The sequence below is a fragment of the Taudactylus pleione genome, unplaced genomic scaffold (assembly GCF_031769625.1).
Source record: "Taudactylus pleione unplaced genomic scaffold, aTauple2 ptg000360l, whole genome shotgun sequence".
Classification (NCBI taxonomy): domain Eukaryota; kingdom Metazoa; phylum Chordata; class Amphibia; order Anura; family Myobatrachidae; genus Taudactylus; species Taudactylus pleione.
The window spans coordinates 6,242,041-6,267,621 of NW_028284761.1; the positions used below are offsets into that span (position 1 = coordinate 6,242,041).

The following is a 25,581-nucleotide window of genomic DNA, read 5'->3' on the forward strand; positions in this document are numbered from 1 at the left end:
AAAGTTTTCATATAATTACAGGAGGTCATTTGACTTAGGTGCTGCAAATCCAGGGCAGTTCATTATTTGATCATCAGGGATTTTTTCCACCTCTATAGAACAGCTCACTATTTGGTGTGAAACATTCAGGTTTGTGGTAACACCATGTGAAGAAGAAAATACATCATCTCAGTGTTTAGTATTCTGGAAATGGTTATAAGGACGTTTTGAAATCTATTATTTTATAGTCAGAAAGATTATTTACTATGTACTTTCTGTTCCTGTGTTGTGCAGATGTGCCTAGAGATAATTAATGCATGCCCCGATATTAACTATTTGATGGGCACCAAAATCTTCAGGAGAAGCAATGGAAACCCCTATGGTGCATATGTTACCTTGTGTGTATACGGAATGGGATTGAAATGCCGGCAGAGGTTCAGCCGCCAGTTCAAATCCTGACAGCGGATGCCGACAGGGGCACATAAGTACCCTAACCCCCTTTGCCCCCTCTAACCCTCCCTTAGTGGTGCCTAACCCTAACCTACACCCCCGGGGGTGCCTAACCCTAACCCCCCATTACCGCTCCCTAAACCTAACCCTCCCGGGGGGTTGCCTGACCCTATCCTCTCCTGCCCCCTAGGGGTACCTAACTCTAATCTCCCCCAAAAAAATCCTGACCCAAACCCCACTAGACTCCCTAATCCTAACCTTCACATGACTACATCCTGTGTATACTATACACAAATACGCTGTTGCATACAGGACCGCTGGTATAAACACTGGTTAGGGAAAACCATGGGTGTTCCTGGGCAGGAATTGGGAAGTGGCCCAAAGTTGCAGCTGCGGCAATGTCTGCGTCCCCATCAGAATCAGACGCACAATGAGGCCTAGATGATCATTCATTATGTCTTTATATGTAAAAGTTGGATTTGCTCCATGTGTATTATAACTTTGCTCTGAACCTCTCTGTGTTATGGCGGCAGTACTGTTAGGTTCCAGAAATACTGCTGTACCAGACTCTTGGATATTCAACCGTGGGTTAGTTCCTCAGCTCCTTAGTTCCTGAATGGCTATGTGTTTGGACACACACCTGTGCTGGTCATTGTCTCATTGCATACAGTACATTGGAACTATTTCAGAGTTGTATCTATTTTTCATCTATGCGCAAACATAAAATGCGCCCTGATTTGCATTTTTCTGAATGTGAGATGCAACCAACTCTGCATAAGTACCAAATGTGTTCCCCGCCACTTGCAAATGATAAAAGCAAATGCATCTGGATTACAACAGGAGGCATGGCTTCATTGTGAGTACTAAATAGGGGCAAAAACAAAGTCCACCACCAATACACATTACAATAAGTGATTGTAAAGTGTAGATAATAAGTACCCAAGTCACATGGAGCATGTTAAAAGCAAATCAAACAAGACAAATATAAAACTGTAACATTTTAAACTCCACACTAATAAATATATAAACAGCATTCCTCTTCTTAAACAGCATAGGTATCATGCTTTATTATTTATATACTTTTAAATTAGTGTCCAGTACAATGTACAGTAATTTATTATAATCTGCAGCTGCAGCAATTATGCTATATTTACATAATTGGATGTATCTGAAACATGTTCGTTGAATCAGATGTGTCCATCAACTGTCATCATCATCAATTCACAACTTGCACTAGAGGCCGGGTATCCGTAAGCCTTAAATCTCCAAACAGGCACATTAGCAGCTGTTAGGTCACCATCTTAGGACACATTTCATGGTGACACCCTTAATGTTCTTTGGTTATATCTAAATGCCACCTCCAATCCCAATCTCAACCCATACAGGGCAGGCAGCCGTAAATGCAAACTATGGATGAGTCACCAGGAAAAAAGATGCCCATCGAGAAAAGACACACATGTGGACATATAGAAAAAGGCGCAAGTTCTGAGGAATAAATGCTGCAACTCACATTTACATCCAACTCTGAAGGAAGTCCATTATTATTATGATGGCAAAACACCTTCTAATCTATCCTTAACACATGTATAGATAAATAGAAAAAATAGGATTTCTTTTAAGCTGTGAAAATGAAAGCCGCCTGGAGAACCCTTAGCCCAGACTCTGTGGCCTTAGCACATATCCTAGCATAACTAAAATGTGTCTTCAAGGATATAAGAAATAATCACTGAACTTTTTGGCTCCATATCCCCACCTGTTGGTCACAAATGTTACTGAGTCAGCTGTTCTGTTTTTTTTTTCCTTTTACAATTTCTAATTTCCGTAAAACACATGTGCCATAAACCCATTAATATAGAAATTAAGTACAGTAGTTCAAAGAGAAAGTACTGTAGATACATGCCTTCTGCATAGAGCAGTGTGGTTCATGTGGCTCACTGAAGTTGGCCAAAAAAAGCTGCAATATCACAGGTAATTTCATACAGTTGGCTGGCTATTGTAGCATATATGACCAAAAAAAAAACAGTTGTAATGTCAACTAATCACTTACTGGATCTGTGACAGGTATTTTTATACATGTGGTTGGAAGATGACTGCAAATGAACTCTATCAGTCTGTGAGCAAACAACTTCCCCCTGCAATAGAAGGTCTAGGTCGTGCTGGAAGTGAGTGAACTGTACATTTATTCTGCCTCACAGTATGGTCTGCATGTAGTCAGCTTTACATTGTCTATTTATTTATTTGGTTCATGCAAACAAAAATTGTAAAGAAATTAATATATTTCACAAACTGTTTTATTTTTACTGTGTAAGGTTTATTACAACCCATTGTTTACCGAGCACAATATACATGAAACATTTTGCTCCCAACTGAGAAATTATTTATCATTGTTCCAATACTCACATTTCACATATACGCAAGAACATAATACACAGTCGAGTCACATTATTATGACCACCAGCTAGTAGCCAGAGTAACCGCCAAGTGCAGCACAGACAGTAGCTAGGCGGGCACCGCAAGTGGCACAAGTTGCTGGAACTATTCTGGAGCCATGCTGACTGCTGTGCATCCCACAGCTGCTGGAGGGTGCATGGTGGAGTATCCATAGAACAAACACAATGATCGAGGTGGTAACACAGATGCTCAATTGGGTTCAAGTCAGGGGAATTAGGGGGCCAGGGAAGTACTGGGAAGTCTTGGTCATGCTCGTCCAACCACTGTCGGACATTTCTAGCCATGTGAAATGTCGCATTGTCTTGCTGGAAGATCCCATCCGCCTCAGGGAAGATGATCAGCATGTATGGGTGTACGTGGTCTGCAAGGATGGATTCATAACCAAATCGGTGGAAGGAACCTTCCACATGGATGAGTGGGCCCAGAGAATGCAATGAAAACATTCCCCAGACCATAACGCTGCCACCACCAGCTTGTTTTCTTCTTCCAGAAATAGTTGCAGGGTGTTTGTTCTCTGATGTTTCTTGTCTGACATGCCAACATCCATCTGTTCGGTGAAGCAGAAAACGTGACTCATTGGAGAAGGCAACCCTTCGCCAATCAGCGGAGGTCCAAGTCTGATACAGGTGTGAAAATTGAAGCCTTTTCCGCCGATGCACCTTTGTTAGCATAGGTGCAGCGACCATCCATTTGCTTTGGAACCTCATATGCAGCAGGGTTCACTGAACTGTCATTTAGACACACATCTGGTGGCCCCCAGGTTCATTTGATGAGTGTCAGTTGGCCCTCACGCACCTTCAGAGCTGATGTTCACATCTCACATCAGTGGCACCTGGTACTCCACAGTTTCCAGGTCAGTTATTGCCAATGGTGCCATTTATCCAGTCATGATACACCTTAACCACAGCAGCACCCGAACAGTTCACAAACTGCGCTGTTACAGAAATGCTGCCACCCTTGGCACAAAAGCCAATAATCATCCGTGTTTGCAACTAGGATAAATCGCCCCTTTTACCCATGACAACAACACGTGATATGTGTGCAGATGGCCTATCGCACACCTTATATATCCACCAAGCCAGTGCATGGCACGTGACGTACTTCATGGGCTATGCGCTGCTGAAGTCTATGAAGGAGGTGGTCATAATAATGTGACTCAACTGTGTATAAGAGATTACTAAGGTCCTTTGGTCCCTATGGGGGGAATTCAATTAAATGTGATGCTGAAGAGTATCAGGAATGAGTGCCTGGAGCTATTCAATTGGCCACACTGTAAACTGACAAGAGGATTTCTGCTTGCACCCTCCTGAGGTGGAAGCAGAAATCTGACTAAACTAGTGCCGGGCTTACCGTGTGCACCAACAGCATCGCTCCTGGCATTTAAGTCGGAGAATGCCATTTACCACAACTAAACCCCTGTCTTTAGGCCCAGTAAACTGCATTTCCCGGCTTAAGTGCCAAGCACAATGATGACAATTGAATAGCTCCAGGCACTCATTCCCGACACTATTCAACATCGCATTTTATTGATACCCCCTAAGCTTGAAGAAAAATACTCATTAAATATGTGTATAGGTTTTATGAGGGTTGTAAGGTGACTCATATGAATAATATACAAACTCTAATAATATTGTTATTGTTGCTGCTGTTATGCTGGTATTATTGTTACTAGTAGCAGCAGTAGTAGTTAGTAGTAGTAGTTATTGCAGATCCTTCAGTTAGCATTATATGCTTCGATTTTTTTTCCATTCACATATATAACTGTACTGTAACTTTTTTTTAAAAAAAAACAACAACTCTTTGCACTTTGCAACTGGAGGTGTCATTTACACTGTATGGCCAACAAGCTGTGATATAAATGCACTCATTATTTGTAAAAGAACTGAGCCATCTAACATAACCAAAGCAGGAAAAGAAAAGTGCCTATTTTATGGCACATCGCATACAAAGTCTATCTACAGTAATTGGACTGTATGTAGTTCCTACACGTGCATCCGCTGTCCATAATGCTGAAACGTGCGAGGACGCGCTTGTTCCATTCCTGGGTACAGGGCGCTGTCCAGCCGGCGGTGCTGATCGCACACAGGGGCTTCGGGCTCTACATTGTCTTCTGGGAGCGACCAGGCGCCGCTGTCCGTGGTGCTGAAACGCGTGCTTCCTCCTTTCCTATGCACATATGCACAGGGTGCTGTCCACTCGGTGGTGCTGAACGCTCATGAGCTTAATGCTACATTAATGTCATGTGTGAACAGACAGAGCGATATGTGAGCCCTTTTCTCACACTGATCCAGATAACTTTTCAACGCTAAAGGGAGGGAATAGCCAAGACAAAGGGAACAATTGACTTCTCTGCATGTGCTACTGTATCCAGAGCCAGTGAAGCAGAAGATACTCTTTACAGGTAGTCACGATTAGAGGGAGGGAGAGCAGCAGCAGGCATCAGGCATCAGGGCAGTAAGAGAACATCTGCTGAAGGCAGCAGGGAACCATCGCACAGAAAGCACCCATGCTCCCTCATCTGTTTTGTTCGGATGCCCCATCCCCACCTGATGATGAGAGAAGCTTTAGGGTGCACCCACGTTCCGCCCGCAGTAACATCAAGCTGACAAGACCCTTCCCTACCTGCGAAAATGGGGACTCAGACTCCGCTCTGTCTTTGGACTCCAGCGTCTTTTGCAGCGATTATTCAGCAGCACCCAAGGATCATTTCACTATCAATGTTGGGGGCAGCAGGTTCATCATCTCGCAGCAAACCTTGTCCAGCCACCCGCAGACACGCCTGGGCAGACTGGCATCAGGAGGGGATGATGTGTATGACCTGTGTGATGATGCCAACTTACTGGACAACGAGTATTTCTTTGATCGCAGCTCTCAGATGTTTGAGTATATAATGAATTACTACAAAACGGGGCGTCTGCATGTCATGGACCAGCTGTGTGCAGTATCATTCCTTCAAGAGATAGAGTACTGGGGCATTGATGAGCTGAGCATTGATAACTGTTGCCGGGATAGGTACTTTAGGAAAAAGCTTAGGATTGAGACTCTGGACATTAAGAAGGATGAGGAGGAGATAGAAGCTGAAGAAGACGACTTCACTGGGGTTGTATTCGAACAACTGAGACAGAAGCTATGGGACGTTCTGGAGAAACCTGGATCCTCGGTGGCTGCTAAGACCTTTGGCACCGTCTCTATGACATTTGTAGTCGTTTCCATAGCAAACATGGTTCTAATCTCATCCGATGCCAACCCCGTAGACCAACCTTTTTTAAATGTTTTGGAATACATCTGCATCACCTGGTTCACAGTGGAGCTGGCGCTCAGGTTTCTCTGTGTCAGGGATAAATGCCGTTTCATGAAAAGTATTACTAACATTATAGACATTATTGCAGTCTTACCGTTTTACATCACCCTCTTAGTGGAGACCTGGTATGGGGAGAGCACTGAGCTGGAGAACGTCGGGAGGATTGTCCAAGTCCTCAGGCTATTGAGATCATTAAGGATGTTAAAACTCGGTAGACATTCAACAGGTAATGTATTAGCTCTTCATACAGTACTCACCCGAATAGAACATTAATAATGAATGCAGGGCTCTAGGTCAGGTTCAGTTATATACTTTGGAGTTTGGGAATTCACAGCATCACTAACATTATTGACCAGCTGAGAATAAACCATTACTTATGAGCTTTGATTACAGCAAGGGACAATCTCATGCATCTACACAGCCGGCTTAGTTTATTCAAGAACTGTTGAGTAAAATCATAATGATTGTGTTGTCAAAAGCAAAACTTATCTCATCACAATGAAGAGCCTCTCAGGGAAAAACTAGAGTGATTTATTTCCCCTACACTACTGCGATAAACCCTTTACTGTATATCCAGTATATTACCATAAACATATATATATATATATATATATATATATATTTGTGTGTGTGTGTGTATTACTGCCTAACAGCCTTGAGGTCATGAGTTCAAATCCTGACCAAAGCACTATCTGTGGTGTGGAGTTTGTATGTTCTCCCCCTATGTGGGTTTACTCCAGTACTGCTCATAGTGGTAAATGAATTGGCTTTTGAAAAAAAGAAAACAACTCTAGTTTGTATATGTGTCTATGTGATAGGGAAATATAGATTGGAAGCTGCACTGGGGCAGGAACTGATGTCAGTGACTGAAATATTCTCAGTAAAGCGTTGTAATATATGTTTGCAATACTGTACTGTAGGTTGAATGATGAGCACTGACCAGGAAATAAGGATGAAAATAAATTGCTTTCTGGAGCTGCTGTAAGATTGGTGCCATAAGGGCAAAGGCTGGACTGAAAAGCTACTGGGATGCATCTTCTCTGTTTGCCCTACGGGCTCTATTCAGCAAGCAAATGTAAACTTAAATCATGCAGAAATTAGGGTTTTTGCATAATTTAAGGATTCCCATTATTTAGCAAAGGATTAATGGAGAAGATAATGCAATTATTTTCTCTGTTAATAAGGTGCTCCTACATTATCGCACTGTAGAGGAGTAGCCATTGGCCATGCAACGGCGTTCAAATGGACAGGCACGCCTGTATTTCTCCAATCACTCCCCCATCACCAACCCCAAATGCTCACAGCCTGTCACTCACTCGGCAATGGATTCCAGAGTGTGTCCGTAATCGCAGTGTGATCGCCACGCACGCACAGTGCGGTGCATATGCATGCACAGTATGCAACAATCGGCCGATCTGCGTATGCGGTTGCAATTGTGATCCATGCTGAATCAGGCCCAATATCAGCACTGTTGCTGAATAGACCCCAATGCCTTAGCTCCCCCCACATCTCTAAATAGAGGAGGCAGCTATTTTTCAAGTTGTGCAATATTCATGAGACTGAAGCCTATTCCTAGGAACTAATGACAGCACTGAAGATATGTCTTTGTACTGTTCCTCAGAGATGCCACTATTATAGTTGTTAACAAATCGATTGGCTTCCTTCTCAGCCTGTCCGGTACATGTTGTTGCAGGTCTGTTTATTTAACATTTTTATGTCATTGGTACAAACCACTTACTGACTGTACAGTATCTGGCCTTTGATGCAATGGTGCAATCATACAGTGTCTATCACAGGATCATGAAAGCTGGAATATGATCACTGAAAACAAGCTAAGAGGTCAATTGTCAGTAGGCCCCATCCTCTGGCAATACGGCTGACTTTTAGCAAAATGGATAAATCAAACCAGAAAGCAATTTTAGTGATTTTCTTCTTTTTATAGCCATCCTGCGGTGGGAATAAAAGACACAGTGTTGTAATGATACATGGACCACCATAACATTGTTACAGTAAAGATGCTTCACCATGAAAGTGCTAAAGCCAGCGAATCCTACCACCAGCAGGTGTTACCGCCAGCACTAGCATTGTTATCCCCACCCGTAATCTTCTGTTGTATATAGTGAAGTGAAAAAAAAGGTTTTACCACTGTATAAAACATCTATTTTCAGCTGCAATAGAGCCGTTCTCCTACTGAAAATTCATTCCATTAAAAATGTAACATAATTTATTTATTTAATTCATTTAATGTTACTTCTTAATGTTTTTTTTTATCATTTCTGTGATATATTACATTTGTGTCCAATGATAATTTGAGACATAAGTGGGCCCAGGAACCAGAATAACTTTAGTATGTCTCCATCATATCCTAATAAAGTGTTTTCACATTTTCATTTATGTTTCTGTTGGTGGAAATGTTACTGTGTAAGGATTGCTTTCTCTTGGGTGGGGGGGGTATGGAACTTGAGGTTACCATTAAAACAGTTTTTTATGTCTTTTCATTGTCATTATCTTTATTTATGCTCATGTTCTCCATTACTCTCCAGCCTCATGCCCCCTCTATGTCTCCCCAGACTCATGCCACACATTGTGTTTCTCCAGTTTCATGTCACCCATGTATCTCTCCAGCCTCATGGCTCATTTGTTATTCTACTGCATAATTCTCCCTGTGTCTCTCCCTAGCCTTATGCCCCCTGTTTCTCTACAGCTTCATGCCACTTGTGTCTCTCCAGTCTTTTCTCCTCCCCCTGTGTTTCTTTCATGTATGTCCACACTCTGTTTTGCTCTCTGTTATCTCTGCCACCCCCCAATCGCTTTCATCTTTGTCCCCCTCCCCAATCATCTCCTTTGCTCTGATCTCTGCCCTCCTGGGTGGGAAGTGCTTGTGGGTGGGGCTGTGGGTGGGGGGGAGCATGCAGGGGTAGCCTGGGGGTGCCAACTCTAAGCACTGACAGGTGTCTTCACCAACCTTTCCATCTCTGCCTTCCCCCACACACCCCATCTGTCTCATCTGTCCCTTATTTTTCCCCTTCCCTTCTCTCTGTTTTTTCTGTGTCCCCTTCCTCACTCTTTTTTTTTAATCTATACCCCTATCTCTCTCATCTCTGCCCCCCCTCCCCCTGTACAAATTTGCAGCAATGGCAGCATTAGCATCCACTTCTAAAACAGACCCCCAGTCACAGAACTAGTTTGGGAAGATACTCATTGTATTCTTTCACTTTTTAAAACCAACTGCCTACAAGGTGAGTGGATACAGAAAAAGAGATATATTTATTTGATAATATACTCGCCTGCACTTTACAATCTGGAAAAAACACAGTAATAAAACAAAAATGGGAATAAACAAACAAAATGAAGAAGCGATAAACAACACTCCTGCTCCATCAGCTAATTCTATGCAGAAAATAATAATAATAATAATAATAATAATAATAATAATAATAGCATTCCTTATATAATACCAACATTTTCTCATTGTGAAACTAACAGAACTAATCTAGAATAATAACAATGATCAAAGTATAAGGAAACACAAGCTGAGAAGTGCCAGCTTAATAGAGTTACAGTATTGTCCAAAGGAGATGCAAATAATAAAATACAGTACAAGGCACAAGTGACTATTTTTTATGGTGGAGCAGTCATACAGTATACAATGAACAGTATATAAATGTATTAAGTGTCCAGTATTGCTGTAAGAACCAAACACCAAACCTGTTCCAGGGCAGGCACAAAGCCAAAGTGTGTGGTAGAGCATATATGAGGGAGGATCTAGCAAAATTAGGATGGGGTATTAATGCATATGTAGTGATATTGATTAAAAATGATAAAGAGAGGGAGCAGGTATGAATATATCTGTGGAATCAATAACACTGTACTGTTCTTACCCTATGGTATGTGACAGTGATACTCCCACTGTACTGTACTTACCCTATGGTATGTGATACTCCAACTGTACTTACTGTACGGTATGTGAGCGAGAAGTAAAAATAACTTGCCGTATGTTATGTGATATGCCAACTGTAATGTACTTACTGTATGGTATGTGATATGCCGACTGTACTGTACTTACTGTATGGTATGTGATACACCAACTGTACTGTACTTACTTATGGTATGTGATACGCCCACTGTACTGTACTTACTGTATGGTATGTGATACGCCAACTGTGCTGTACTTACTGTATGGTATGTGAGCTAGAAATAAAAATAACTTGCTGTATGTTATATGATACGCCCACTGTACTGTACTTACTGTATGTTATGTGATATGCCCACTGTACTGTACTTACTGTATGGTATGTTAGCGAGAAGTGAAGATAACTTACTATATGGTATGTGATACACCCACTGAATTGTACTTACTGTATGGTATGTGAGCGAGAAGTGAAGATAACTTACTGTATGGTATGTGATATGTCCACTGTACTTATTGTATGGTATGTGATATGCCCACTGTACTGTACTTACTGTATGTTATGTGATATGCCCACTGTACTTACTTACTGTACGGTATGTGATATGCCCACTGTACTGTACTTACTGTATGGTATGTGATACGCCCACTGTACTGTACTTACTGTATGGTATGTGAGCGAGAAGTAAAAATAACTTGCCGTATGTTAAGTGATATGCCCACTGTACTGTACTTACTGTATGTTATGTGAGCGAGAAGTAAAAATAACTTGCCGTATGTTATGTGATATGCCCACTGTACTGTACTTACTGTATGTTATGTGAGCGAGAAGTAAAAATAACTTGCCGTATGGTATGTGATATGCCCACTATACTGTACTTATTCTATGGAATGTGAGCGAGAAGTAAAAATAACTTGCCGTATGCTATGTGATATGCCCACTGTACTTACTGTATGGTATGTGAGCGAGAAGTAAAAAATTTACTTACTGTATAGTATGTGATATGCCCACTATACTGTACTTACCGTATGGAATGTGAGCGAGAAGTAAAAATAACTTGCCGTATGTTATGTGATATGCCCACTATACTGTACTTACTGTATGGAATTTGAGCGAGAAGTAAAAATAACTTGCCGTATGTTATGTGATATACCCACTATACTGTACTTACTCTATGGAATGTGAGCGAGAAGTAAAAATAACTTCCCGTATGTTATGTGATATGCCCACTGTACTTACTGTATGGTATGCGAGCGAGAAGTAAAAAATTAACTTACTGTATGGTATGTGATATGCCCACTATACTGTACTTACTGTATGGAATGTGAGCGAGAAGTAAAAATAACTTACTGTAGGTTATGTGATATACCCACTGTACTTACTGTATGGTATGTGAGCGAGAAGTAAAAATTAACTTACTGTATGGTATCTGATATGCCCACTGTACTTATTGTATGGTATGTGATATGCCCACTGTACTGTACTTACTGTATGGAATGTGAGCGAGAAGTAAAAATAACTTGCCGTATGTTATGTGATATGCCCACTGTACTTACTGTATGGTATGTGATATGCCCACTGTACTGTACTTACTGTATGGAATGTGAGCGAGAAGTAAAAATAACTTGCCGTATGTTATGTGATATGCAGACTGTACTTACTGTATGGTATGTGAGTGAGAAGTGAAGATAACTTACTATATGGTATGTGATACGCCCACTGTACTGTACTTATTGTATGGTATATGATACACCCACTGTGCTGTATCTACTGTATGGTATGTGAGGGAGAAGTGAAGATAATTTACTATATTGTATGTGATACGCCCACTTTACTGTACTTATTGTATGGTATATGATACACCCACTGTGCTGTATTTACTGTATGGTATGTGAGGGAGAAGTAAAGATAACTTACTGTATGGTATGTGAGGGAGAAGTGAAGATAACTTACTATTTTGTATGTGATATGCCCACTGTACTTACTGTATGGTATGTGAGTGAGAAGGGGTGTGGTATAACAGATAGACAAAAATTAGTTATACAATGTCTAGATCTACCCCAGTTGTTAGACAGTCAGTAGATCGACAGGTACAAAAGGTCGACAGGTACAAAAGGTCGACACACTAAAGGTCGACATGTAAGAAGGTCAACAGGTACAAAATGGTCGACAGGGTCAAAAGGTCGACATGGAAAAGGTCGACACGAAAATGGTCGACATGTTTTTTAAAAAAATTGTGTAAATACCATTCGGACCCTTGCGGGCTCGCTTCGCTCGCCACGCTGCGGGCATGGTGGCTCGCTTCGCTCGCCACATGGATTTATTCCCCCCATGCCCACTTGGATGGTAGGGAATGACATTGGATGGTAGGGAATGACATTGGACACTGGCTCATCTTAAGTGCCTGACCCTAAACCTAAAAAAAAAAAAAAATGTGTCGATCATTTTTGTGTCAGCCATTTTCATGTCGACCTTTTGACCCTGTCGACCATTTGTACATGTCGACCTTCTTACATGTCAACCTTTAGTGTGTCGACCTTTTGTACCTGTCAACCTTTTGTACCTGTCGATCTATTGACTGTCTAACAACTGGGGTCGATCTAGACATTGTCTAACTAATTACTGTCTATCTACAGTCCGGCACCCAAAGTGAAGATAACTTACTATATGGTATGTGATACGCCCACTGTACTGCACTTATTGTATGGTATATGATACACCCACTGCGCTGTATTTACTGTATGGTATGTGATACGCCCACTGTACTGCACTTATTGTATGGTATATGATACACCCACTGCGCTGTATTTACTGTATGGTATGTGATACGCCCACTGTACTGCACTTATTGTATGGTATATGATACACCCACTGCGCTGTATTTACTGTATGGTATGTGAGTGAGAAGTGAAGATAACTTACTGTATGGTATGTGATACACCCACTGAATTGTACTTACTGTATGGTATGTGAGCGAGAAGTGAAGATAACTTACTGTATGGTATGTGATATGCCCACTGTACTGCACTTATTGTATGGTATATGATACACCCACTGTGCTGTATTTACTGCATGGTATGTTAGCGAGAAGTGAAGATAACTTACTGTATGGTATGTGATACACCCACTGTACAATTGCGACCCGTGAGAGATCCCGGCTGAGGTGGTATTTGCGTCCATCTTTGAATCAGGCCCTTTGGGCAGTGCGCATGTGTGACCTGGTAATGTATGGTCTCACATGGTCAGAGGTGCTCAGGTCCCTGGTGATTTTTTTTTTTTTAATAATAATAATAATAATAATAATAATAATTAGCCATTTAAAAAAATAATTCTGGCACCACAATGAGCAAATACAAGAAGTCGCGTGCCTGATACAGAGGTGGGTTAGGTGACGATGTCGGACGCAGTGGAGAGATATTTGACTACTGCGCATGCACCACAGACGCTCTGCATACATGCAGTGATGGGCTTGAGACGGCAGTCACACCAAGGATTTTTTCTTAAACTGAGAGACAGGTAGTCAGCATTGGGGGAGTGGCTACAAAAAACGCAGGAGTGTCTGGACCGATTTCTGGGTGTGCCCTAGTAAGCCTCTGCAAATTCGTACACAGGGCTCGATTCAGACCCGATCGCTAGATACGTTCGCATGCAGCGAAATTATGCAAATCCGCGATCGCATGGCAAGGTGATAGCACGCCCACTGTAGCATGCGATTGCGGTGTGTATGCAGACGCCCACCAGCCTGTCTTAAGATGCCCACTTTCCTACATCATGTCCAGGAACTGGTGTGTGCAACCATCGGTAACATCGAGTACCATTGGAAGCGATCGCAGCACTTCTGGCTGACCATACCCTACCGCAAGCACTGCGAGTGATTCAGTGTGATTTTCAACCATGAGACGTGTACTATGATGCTGTGTCTTAATTATGCACGCCTCTGAAATTGCATTGAGGCGTTCAGGCACGCCTGCGTTTGCACCATCACTCCCCCGTTTTCATTGACCATCCCCTGTTATCACCCACAAACGGCTTGTCCTGTCACTCTAGCTAGCGAGCTGTCTATGCGTAGTTATGGGAAAAGGTTAATAGGGAAAAAGACTATGGTGGCTGTACAATGGTGAGATCTGAGGGAAACTACATTCAAATTATGTAAATTCCATTTAGTCCTTGCTCCTTACCATATACAGTATAATAGAAGTAGAAATAGAATTAAGAAGAGTGCCTTAAAAGCTTCCACCTTCACCAGTAATCTTACAAAGCAGTAGCGTCAGTGGTGACACCTAGGTTTATATATACTAAAGTGAGAGTTTTTAGAAGTGGAGATGTTGCCCATAGCAACCATTCAGATTCTACTTAACATTTAACTAGCACCTTCTAGATGATAATAGCTAGAATCTGATTGATATGGGCAACATTTCCCCTTCTAAAAACTCTCACTTTAGTAAATACTGTATACCCTCAAGTGTGGCAAATTGACCCCCTGCGCGCACCAGAGGTGTATGCGCCCAAAAAATAGGTTGCCCTCACGAGAAAGGGACATGGCCTCACAGGCCACCTACAGCTTCATCATTCTGGGGGTGTGCACAGTACTCTCGGAGATGCCGGGCTGCCCCCAAGACTCTTCCCGCACTGCCGGCTACTTCTCAGTGACCGAGAGCCGGGTCCTGCACACTAACATCACAGCCCAGTGCCCGGCTTCTGGTCACTGAGGAGGAGCCGGCATTTTGGTGTAGTCTCCAAGGAGGGTGACACTAGGAGCAGTCCCCACCTCCCGCACCCTCCTAGTGACGTCACTGTTACAGAAGTGTCCTCCTCATACACCTATCCTGTCTGTGCCATATGCATGGTGTGACTTGGACACTCCAACATGGGTAGTGATTCCTGGACTTTCATACTTAGGCACAAAACGCGTGGCATCAGGCATGGCACAGTTCACTGGTATCAGACCTCAGTCTTTTGCCTTTTTACCCAGGTTAGTGTCTGAGTCACACACAACCGCTGCATGCAATGCCAGCTCCAGTATCCAGGGTACCCATGCATTGGACTTTTGCTGCATTAGTGATGCATATTTTTTTTTAAAGTCTGTTCACCAATGCCCATGGTTCACCAATCCAGGCTATTTGGCATGATTTGAGGTTAGGAGTATCTTTATTTTCTATGAATTACAGAAATAGTCTCTGGACTTTGGGCCTGATTCATTACCGATCACAACTGCAATTACGCAGGCAGACGGCCGATTGTTGCATACTGCGCATGCGTATGCATCGCAGTGCATGTGTGCGAAGGTTCCACTTGTGATCACACTGCGATTGCAGTGACTATGTAGACCCATTGCAGAGTGATTGACAGGAAGTGACCAATTGGGGGTGGTGACGCAGGCGTGTCAGTGCGTTTAAACGCTGTTACCGGGGCGTGCATAAATTGGCCGCTGTGATGGCATACGCAGCTTTAGATTTCACTGCCTACTGGAAGGTTAACAATTCCCGAGTAAGGCGATCCTGCAATCTCGCTCACAAACTCCCCAAGCCGCAGCATGATTGACATACTACACAGCCGCTTGTGTGCGGATGGGCAAATCCGTCTCTGAATCAAGCTCATTGGTCACACATTAGTCGCACATCGGTTGCACATCGAACCTCTGACCAAGCGATGAGGTTAGCAAATTCTGAGTAAGGTCTGACCTGTTATAATTGTGCGTGAGTGTCCAATGGTACTCAATGTTACCAAAGTTTTACAGACTTGTAAAGTACTACGTATGTGAGTAAGGGGATGTGGGCGTCCTTATGTAGGCTGCGTCAACATTGCGATTGCAACATTAGCATATTTTCACAGTGGGTCTGCGTGCGTAATCGCGATAGAGATCCGTAGTGAATCAGTCCCATTGACAGCATTAAATCCATCCTTCTGACATGGATTCACATTGCAATCAAGGGACAAGAACTCGCATATTTCTGATTTAATGAATTAGGAATTTATCCGGTTGTTAATCTATGCTGGCGGAACCTCTCCCATGCCTTCTCTATCTGTATTTCTTACAAGTTGGTTTAACCTTGTCATTTCTATCTTTTTGACATTCGGCTCCAATAGCAATGGTCGGCAGTGCTGTCACAAGTGTATGGTTGCCAGGGAATTGCAGATCTTGATGACGGACACGCATTCAGGCAGGAGACAGGAGTCAGTGCTGATAGTTGTCATGAATTTTGTAAATGGTACATCATGGTTACATTGCAATAGAAAGATGTGTGCTATTACCTGTTATTGCAGGAATGTTTAGGGAGAGTGAAGTTTTGTACTAAAGGATAACTATTATTATTAAACTGAATTGTAGCATACACACAGAGATGTAATTTTAATACATGAATGTATGAAACAATAAGAACATAAAAAATAGAAGTAAATAACACAAAAAAGAAATGTGAATGAAATGTATCTATTATTCTCTGTTGTTATATGCATGGGATCAGAGAGTAGCTGCAGCTAAGTATTTATAACTAATGTGTGATCTCGCCCTGATGGGAAATGTGAAGTGTTTTTGTAGGTGTCATTTTATTCCTGATGAAGAATTCATTTTGTAAGATGAATGCACTGAAACAATGGCAGGGGTGTAACTAGGCCTAAGAGGGCCCCATTGCAACATTTTCTCAGGCCCCCCTAGGTCAATGCCCCCCCGACAGTCCTGCTGCTCCCCCTCCATTTATACATAGATATAGTATATCAATCTAAAATGTTAACTAGTGTTATATACTGTATATATACAGTATATATATATATATATATATATATATATATATATATATCATTTTATTTTGTGCAGTAAATGTCTCCCCACTCCTTTACTTATATATATATATATATATATATATATAGTAAGGGCACAGTCCTATCCATATATTAAGGCTGAATAGAAAAAAAATTAAATCTGCATAGAGAAAGAGAACTCCGAAGGAGGGGGGGGCAGGGTGTTTTAGGGGCTACACCTCAAAGCTATTGGAGGTACCGGACTGAAATTTGGCACGGGCAGTTAGAACTGTTGCTCAGTGCTGCATGCAAAATTTTATATATATATAGATAGATAGATAGATAGATAGATAGATAGATAGATAGATAGATATGCCTGATAGTGTAGTAGTCAATGTTAACTTAAATTAGATACATATATATTCATATGCGCGTACCATAAATATGCTTGTATATTAAGCATATAAGGAAACAATCCTTAGAACACAATCAATCAGTTTCCACAGCAGTCTTGACCTACAGCCAAAGTTCACCCAGGGAATCGCTGACCAGATAGCTACAACCTTATTGGAGCAGGAGAATTTCCTTCCATAGTGTGGTATGTTTTATAAGTATATGATTTTTAATACACAAATATATATTTCACACACAAAACAAACAAAAGAACGTAGCTTATCTTATAAGTTGCAATGATCAATTCCAGTAGTGGGACCTCCAGATAGAGCTAACAAAAGTCCATATAAGATGCTTTAAGGTAGGTCTAGATGGTTTGTAGAGATGGTGTATCTTCCCCAATGCATTTTGCCTTTAACAAGTCTTCCTCAGGGGTCTTACATAATAAAATTACAGGGGGCTTTTTATACCTCTGTGTCCTCCAAGATTTGGCCGGTTTTGGTGCCAAAAATGTCAAAAAACATCACTTCCGGTTCGCGGGCATCCAGAACTGGAAGTGTGCGCCCACTCAGGTGTCCCCATCCGAATTTGTGTTCCACAACCTCTACCAGAAGTGTACTTCACTTAGGGTTTGTGGCTAATGCAGGAGATGTTCAGGACAGCTCCTAACCTCACAAATCCCCGACTAGACTGAGTCTGTCTAGGGGATCTCCTATATTAACACATGACTATCTGCTAGTTCATGTGTTATCAACTCAATTTTCTTCACAGATGAGTTTTTAACTGAACTGCAAAGTATTTTAGTGTCCGGCCTGCATAATAATATCCTAACGAAAGACAAATATCAATATGTCCTCAATAGCAGACCCACTATACCAATCTACTACCATCTGCAAAAGATTCACAAAAATATGGACTGCCCTCCAGGCAGACCAATCATAGCAGGCATTGAATCATTAACAGCCCATTTATCTGAGTGCGTGGATGTCTTCCTGAATCCTCATGTGAAAAATTTGACCTCTTACTTACGACTAGTGTTTTACAACACATGGAAAATTTTAAATGGAAAACTGAATTTAAATGGGCCACTATAGACGTGCAGTCACTCTATATGTCTATAATCATGAGAAAGGCATTGAAGCATGCAAGAAAGTCTTAGAAAATGATTCTATGCTAAATGACTCCCACAAAGATTTTATCTGTATTTTAATACGTTTTATCTTAACTCACAATTATTTAAAATTTTTAGATCACGTTTACTTACAGATTTGAGGGACTGCCATGGGCACAGTTTTCGCACCCAGTTATGCAAATATTTTAATAGGCCAGTTGGAGGAGCAATCTGTATTCCAAGAAAATAAAATTCTATAAAAGATACATTGATGACATTATCATAGTGTGGGATGGTGAAGAAAGTGATTTTGAAGAATTTATTAATTATATACATGAAAATGATTTTAATCTCAATTTCACTTTTAATATAAGTAGTAACCATGTAGAATTCTTGGATCTAGTACTTTCTAGTGAAGGAGAGAAAGTAATCACAAAGAATTTTATTAAAAAGTTAGATACAAATAGCTACCTTCACTTTAAAAGTGGACATGCTATACGGTGGAAAGAGAATATATATCGTACTCTTAATTTTATCGGATTAAGAGAAAATGCTCTAAAGAAACAACTTATCAAGAACAAGTACAAGTGTATACAGGTCGCTTCAGATAGAGGGGATACCCTGAAAATATTCTACAACAAGCCCTGTCAAAAAGCGAACAGAAGAATAGACAGTAGCTTTTAGCTCTGAGTATTGAAATACCAAAAAAGAAGGAAGATTTTATTCCATTTATTACTCAATATAATAATGATGAGGTGAAGATTAAGAAAACCATCACAAAGCATTGGAGTATTTTAAAGATGGATCAGGTTTTGGGAGAGATATTGCCAGATAGACCTGCAATGGTGTTTAGGAAAGCAAAGAATTTGAAAGAAATTTTGGCTCCTAGCCGATTGAACCACAGAGATGAACCAAAAAAAACAAATCATGCCTAAATGTGTTGGCTCCTACAAATGTGGACACTGCAATGTGTGCAAGTATGTGAATCCCATTAGAAGAACTTTCACTAATTTTGACCAGACAAAGGAATATAAATTGAAACACTTCACCAATTGTATGACTACCTCCGTCATATATATGATTGAATGTGGATGTAAACGGAAATACATTGGAAAAACTAAGAGACCTCTGAAGCTAAAGATCCAAGAACATCTGTGTAATATCAAGAATAAAGTTGAAAGTCATCCGCGCTCCAGACACTTCTTGGAGACACATAATTAATCTGTAGACAGCTTTTCATTCAAAGCGATAGAACATGTCACTCTGGGCCCAAGAGGAGGTGATTTAATGAAATTATTGGCACAGAGAGAGATGTTTGTTTTGGATTTATGAACTCAATACACTTGTACCACATGGTCATAATGAGGGATATGAAATAGCCCCGTTTCTTTAATGACTTCCTAAAATTAGCAAATTCACCATGTGGAAGTATTTGTTTTATGTGATATTTAATTTATTATAATATAATTTTCAATATACTTATTGATTCATTTTATACTTTCTTCCTGTACTAGATATAGAAAAGTTTGTTACTGGTCCCTGTACTGATATTAATCTATATTTTGGTTAAAATTTGGATATTTTTGATGTGTTTAAATATATTTTAAACACACTTTTAATGTATTATATATACAGTTTCTTGTGTTGAATATGTGGATTTTAATAGTGCTTTTTAATAGAAATGGTTTTATCATTGAGATATATTTATATCTATTAATATGATTTATATTGTAGTTCCCCTTTTTATCCTGGTCTGCAAGATTTGGCAATATGTTGGGTCCCTTAGATCCCTAAGTACTGTACTCGGGCAAGTACAATTGAAACTAATATTTAGAAAAATAATCCTCTGACTAAATGTTTACTTAGGAGTTTGAGCTCCAACAAAATGGCATCCGGAGCCACAGTAAGGACTCCAAGAAAATGGAGTCGATAACAAATGGACTAGCAGGTAGTCATGTGTTAATATAGAAGATCCCCTAGATAGACTCAGTCTAGTTAGGGATTTGTGAGGTTAGGAGCTGTCCTGACCACCTCTGGCATTAGCCGCAAACCGGAAGTGTACTTCACTTCCGGTTTGCAGAAGAGGTTGAGGTTGTGGACACAAATTGGGATGGAGACACGTGAGCGGGTGCACACTACCAGTTCCGGATGCCCGCAATCCGGAAGTGTTGTTTTTTGATGTTTTTGGTGCCAAAACTGGCCAAATCTTGGAGGACAGAGGTATAAAAAGCCCCCTGTAATTTTATTATGTAAGACCCCTGACGAAGCCTTGTTAAAGGTGAAACGCGTTGGAAAAGAGACACCATCTCTACAAACCATCTAGACCTACCTTAAAGGATCTTAAATGGACTTTTATTAGCTGTACCTGGAGGTACCACTACTGGAACTGATCATTGCGACTTATAAGATAAGCTATGTTCTTTTGTTTGTTTTGTGTGTGACATGTATATTTGTGTATTAAAATTCATATACTTATAAAACATACCACACTATGGAAGCAAATTCTTCTGCTCCAACAAAGTTGTAACTATCTGGTCAGTGATTCCCTGGGTGAACTTTGGCTGAAGGTCAAGACTGCTGTGGAAACTGTTTGATTGTGATCTAAGGATTGTTTCCTTATATGCTTAATATACAAGCATATTTATGGTACGCGCATATGAATTTATATGTATCTAATTTAAGTTAACATTAACTACTACACTATCAGGTGCTTGTCCTTGTCCCCCCCTTTCTTCCTAGATTACCCGACCTACCAATCGGTATTTTCAAGGACTAAAGCTGCCACCTGAATTGTTAAAAGGAGTATAGCGTGAGTGACCATTAGAAGAAGGTAAAGATTTTCTGACCAGTACCAAACTGCCATTGAGACTGAACAAATCTAAGGAGCAGTGCCACAAATCTACTTCTTTTTTATTTTATATATATATATATATATATATATATATAAACACCATAAGTCCGGCTCTCCCTGGTGTCAGGTAACTTGGCCCGGTGCCCGCGAGGAGGAGGTAGGTATTGAACATGAAATCGCGGCACTCAGGATACTTGAAAAAAGCCAAATTTAACGCGACATCATTAAAAGCAGCAACGTTTCTGTGCCCACAACCGGCACTGTCCTCAGGCTAAAGAATACAGGACAGAATCTTACCTTAAGTAGCACCCGTGAGACATGCAGACGCCCTAGCCGGAAACGGGACCATACACCCGTGCCGGCGGCACAAGAGAGTGACGTAATCACTCTCAGCATCATATACCCATCACCAAGGTAACACAACACAACAAAACAAAACAAAACAAAAACAAAACACAAAGCACTGCTGCACCACTGTGCGTAATAGATGAATGAACTGCAATATAGGTACAAAAGATCATAACAGTATATATTACAAAACAAGACAGACTACACAAGCACTTAAGTCTAACTGTAAGGAAATGCATTGCTAATTGGAGGCTGAACAGACACTGAAACCTAACCAAATCAGCATAGCTTAAATGAAGAGCATCAATATAATAAAGACAAATACAAACATTGCATGGCATGAAACTGGTAAACTCAATATAGGTGTCACAATCACAACCACTACTCAAATGAAATGTTGTAAGCCAAGGTGCTCGTTAAGTCCCTTGGGAGCAAGAGTCCCTAAACGAAAAATCCAGCTACTTTCCAATTGAAGAAGTTTCAAAGCGCGATCACCGCCCCGCAGCGATAGAGGGACGTAATCGATCATCCGATAACGTAGAGTAGAAAGTGGATGTGGAACCTGACCAAAATGACATGCCACCGGTTACTCACTAGTGCCGCTCAATAGAGCTGCTCGAATGGCAGATCTATGGGCAGCCATACGTTCCTTAAAGGAGCGTTCGGTTTTACCGATATACGAGAGCCCACACGGGCAGATGATCTGATAAACGATAAACTTAGAATTACACGTAAGTCTAAAATTAATAGAAAATTTTTTAACGGAATGTGGATGACAAAAAGTGTCACCAGGAATTAGAAAACCACAGGTGGTACACGTACATTTGATACAACCTTTCTTACCTGCCAAAAAATGACTGGGCTTGTGAGACAAAGAGGTGTGAATATCGGGTTTAACAAGAAAATCTCTAAGATTACGCCCTCTTTTGTAACTAGCCATTAACCTAGTATCAGCTAACTTAAGATCTGTATCAGATTGAACTATGGGCCATAAATATCTAGATGTCCGATTAATAAGGGAACTAGCAGTGTTATATTTAGTAACCCATGGTAAAATATTGGTGTTAGAGCGTTTATCATGTTTCTTTAGTAAGTCCTCTCTAAAACCGAACGCTCTATCGCTGCGGGGCGGTGATCGCGGTTTGAAACTTCTTCAATTGGAAAGTCACTGGATTTTTCGTTTAGGGACTCTTGCTCCCAAGGGACTTAACGAGCACCTTGGCTTACAACATTTCATTTGAGTAGTGGTTGTGATTGTGACACCTATATTGAGTTTACCAGTTTCATGCCATGCAATGTTTGTATTTGTCTTTATTATATTGATGCTCTTCATTTAAGCTATGCTGATTTGGTTAGGTTTCAGTGTCTATTCAGCCTCCAATTAGCAATGCATTTCCTTACAGTTAGACTTAAGTGCTTGTGTAGTCTGTCTTGTTTTGTAATATATACTGTTATGATCTTTTGTACCTATATTGCAGTTCATTCATCTATTACGCACAGTGGTGCAGCAGCGCTCTGTGTTTTGTTTTGTTTTGTTGTGTTGTGTTACCTTGATGATGGGTATATGATGCTGAGAGTGATTACGTCACTCTCTTGCGCCGCCGGCACGGGTGTATGGTCCCGTTTCCAGCTAGGTCGTATGCATGTCTCACGGGTGCTACTTAAGGTAAGATTCTGTCCTGTATTCTTTAGCCTGAGGACAGTGCCGGATGTGGGCACAGAAACGTTACTGCTTTTAATGATGTCGCATAAAATTTGCCGTTTTTCAAGTACCCTGAGTGCCGCGATATCATGTTCAATATATATACATATATATATATATATATATGTGTGTGTATACAGTATATATATAGCAGATCACTCCCACCCCCATTTAAAATATATTTAAATGATTTATACTCCTCCTTACCCCCACCCCTATATATTACATTTAATGCCACCCAACCCCATAAATGATTCCTTTAATTATTCACACCCCCCAGCTCTATATTTAATTATATATTTAATGGTTCTCCCCCCTCTCCCCCAGTCCTCCCTTGCCCCAGTCCTTATTTATTTAATGTTTATCCTCCCTAACCCCCAGCCCTTATATAATATATTAATGATTAACTCCCCACCTAGCTGTAAAGTTTTACCTACAGACCTGTGGTGGGCTGCGATTCGATAAGTCCTCCTATAGTTTATTCCCAGCATGTAAGGCAGCTCCAGAGTCCAGCCTCTGTGTAGTCTACAGCAGTGTAGCTCGGCTCCTCTTCATCTTCTTTAGGGATGAGACGTCATGACCTAGTGTCAGTAGCACAGCGCCGCCACCGCCGATGTGTCATTACCACACAGGACTCAGATGGGAGGGGAGTAAGTAGAGACAGACAGGGAGTGAGCGGTGCCGGGGACACTGGAGGCTGAAAATAAGCAGAATCTGCTTCCGACAGCAGCGCCATAGTTATTCAAAATAGCAGATGGGTGGGTTCTGAGCGCAAAATAAGATCTGCTGCCTATGGCCACTGTTGGGGTACCCTCATCCCCAAGGTATGAATGGAAAATCAGATTATAATGACCTGTGCTGGGCTGCAGTGGGAAACTGCTTGTGGCTGCTGAGCAGCAGCCACAGAAATCTCCTATGCCTGTGGGGGAGGATGATCACTCTGATCGCACCCCCCTGGCTTTGTGCCGGGCTGAGGGGCTCACAGCACCCCTCTCTCCAGAGCACAGCATCTTGTTGTTTTTTGCTCAAGGGGGCATGGCCACACCTCCCTCGATTAGGCCACGCCCCCTCTTCACCTGGGCCCGGCAGGGCTCTCTACGAGCCTGGGTGAGTGTCTATTTACTGTTTAAAAGAACAGGGGTTCCGGACAGCACCCTGAACCAGACACTCACAGGCTTTAGGTAGATGATAGGTAGTAAGTACTGGTGTGCAGGTCATCTTAGCTCAAAGTCTAGAAATTAGAAGTTAGTAACTATATTGCACTAATATTAAAGAAAAAAATAAGTATATCAAAATAGCTTAAGTGTAAGGACTGAGACGCCCACTTTCATCATCTGTACATGCCGAAATACCGCCTACGGTGTCTTTATACGCCACCATCAGTCACACCAATGAATCTTACACCAGCCCTATGGCAGGTGCAGAGTTAATGTATCATCTGAGTAAGTGAACGTTTGAGCAACCAATTCAGTGACACAACCGCGACACCCTATAAGGCCCATAATACGGACCATTTCAGCGCATCTGTTTAGCCACCTACCAGTCGCCACGCAGGGAACGCCCAGCATTTGCGCCAAAGGAGATTTTAGTTATTTACAGTATGCCCCTGCAATATCAATCCACTCCGTCAACATCAGCATCGCGCGTGGCTCTGAAATAGGCCCATAGTTTGCTAAACACCCAGAAGACTTCTCATATAGATATTATGGGGTCTATGTACTAAGTCTTAGAGATAAAGTGGATGGAAATACAGTACCAATCAATCAGCTCTTAACTGTCATTTTTCAAACACAGACTGTAATATGACAGTTAGGAGCTGATGGGTTGGTACTTTATCTCCGTTCATTTTATCTCTCTCCAAGGCTTAGTACATAGGGCCTTATTCAGCACGGATCGCAAGTCTGCAATCGCACGCACCCGCTCGCTGTGAAAATATGCAAATGAATGTAATCACAGCCCCCCAGCTTATAAAGTAGCCCACTTCCCATTACATACATCCTCAAGTCAGCAAAAACATCGGTAACATTGAGTAACACCGGCCCCTCACTCAGAGTTGTGGGTGAGCTTGACATGCCTCACAACCTGCAATGCTTCCTGTCGCCGTGTAGAGCTCTGGCTGTGTATGCCATCACTGGGGCTTAATTATGCCCGCCTCGGTGACAGCGTTCAAATGCACAGGCTCACCTGCATTCCTTTGCCCACCCTCCCCTCTTCACCCACAAATGCACTTGCTGTCACTAATTTCCTTGTGTATCTGCGTATCTGCTACGATCGCATTCGTGATCGCAGCAGCTGGCTCACACACGCGAACTGTGGTGCATACACCTACAGAACGCAAACATTGAC

At 41.5% G+C, this 25,581-nt stretch overlaps 1 protein-coding gene across 1 annotated transcript in view; it reads left to right on the forward strand.

The window, feature by feature from the left end:
• The first annotated feature begins 5,386 nt into the window (after positions 1–5,386).
• KCNV1 (potassium voltage-gated channel modifier subfamily V member 1) overlaps positions 5,387–25,581 on the forward strand; it is a 77,904-nt gene continuing 57,709 nt past the window's right edge. The window contains exon 1 of the mRNA XM_088444369.1: positions 5,387–6,407. Coding sequence (XP_088300495.1) covers positions 5,387–6,407 — 1,021 coding nt within the window. The remainder of the gene's footprint in view (positions 6,408–25,581) is intronic.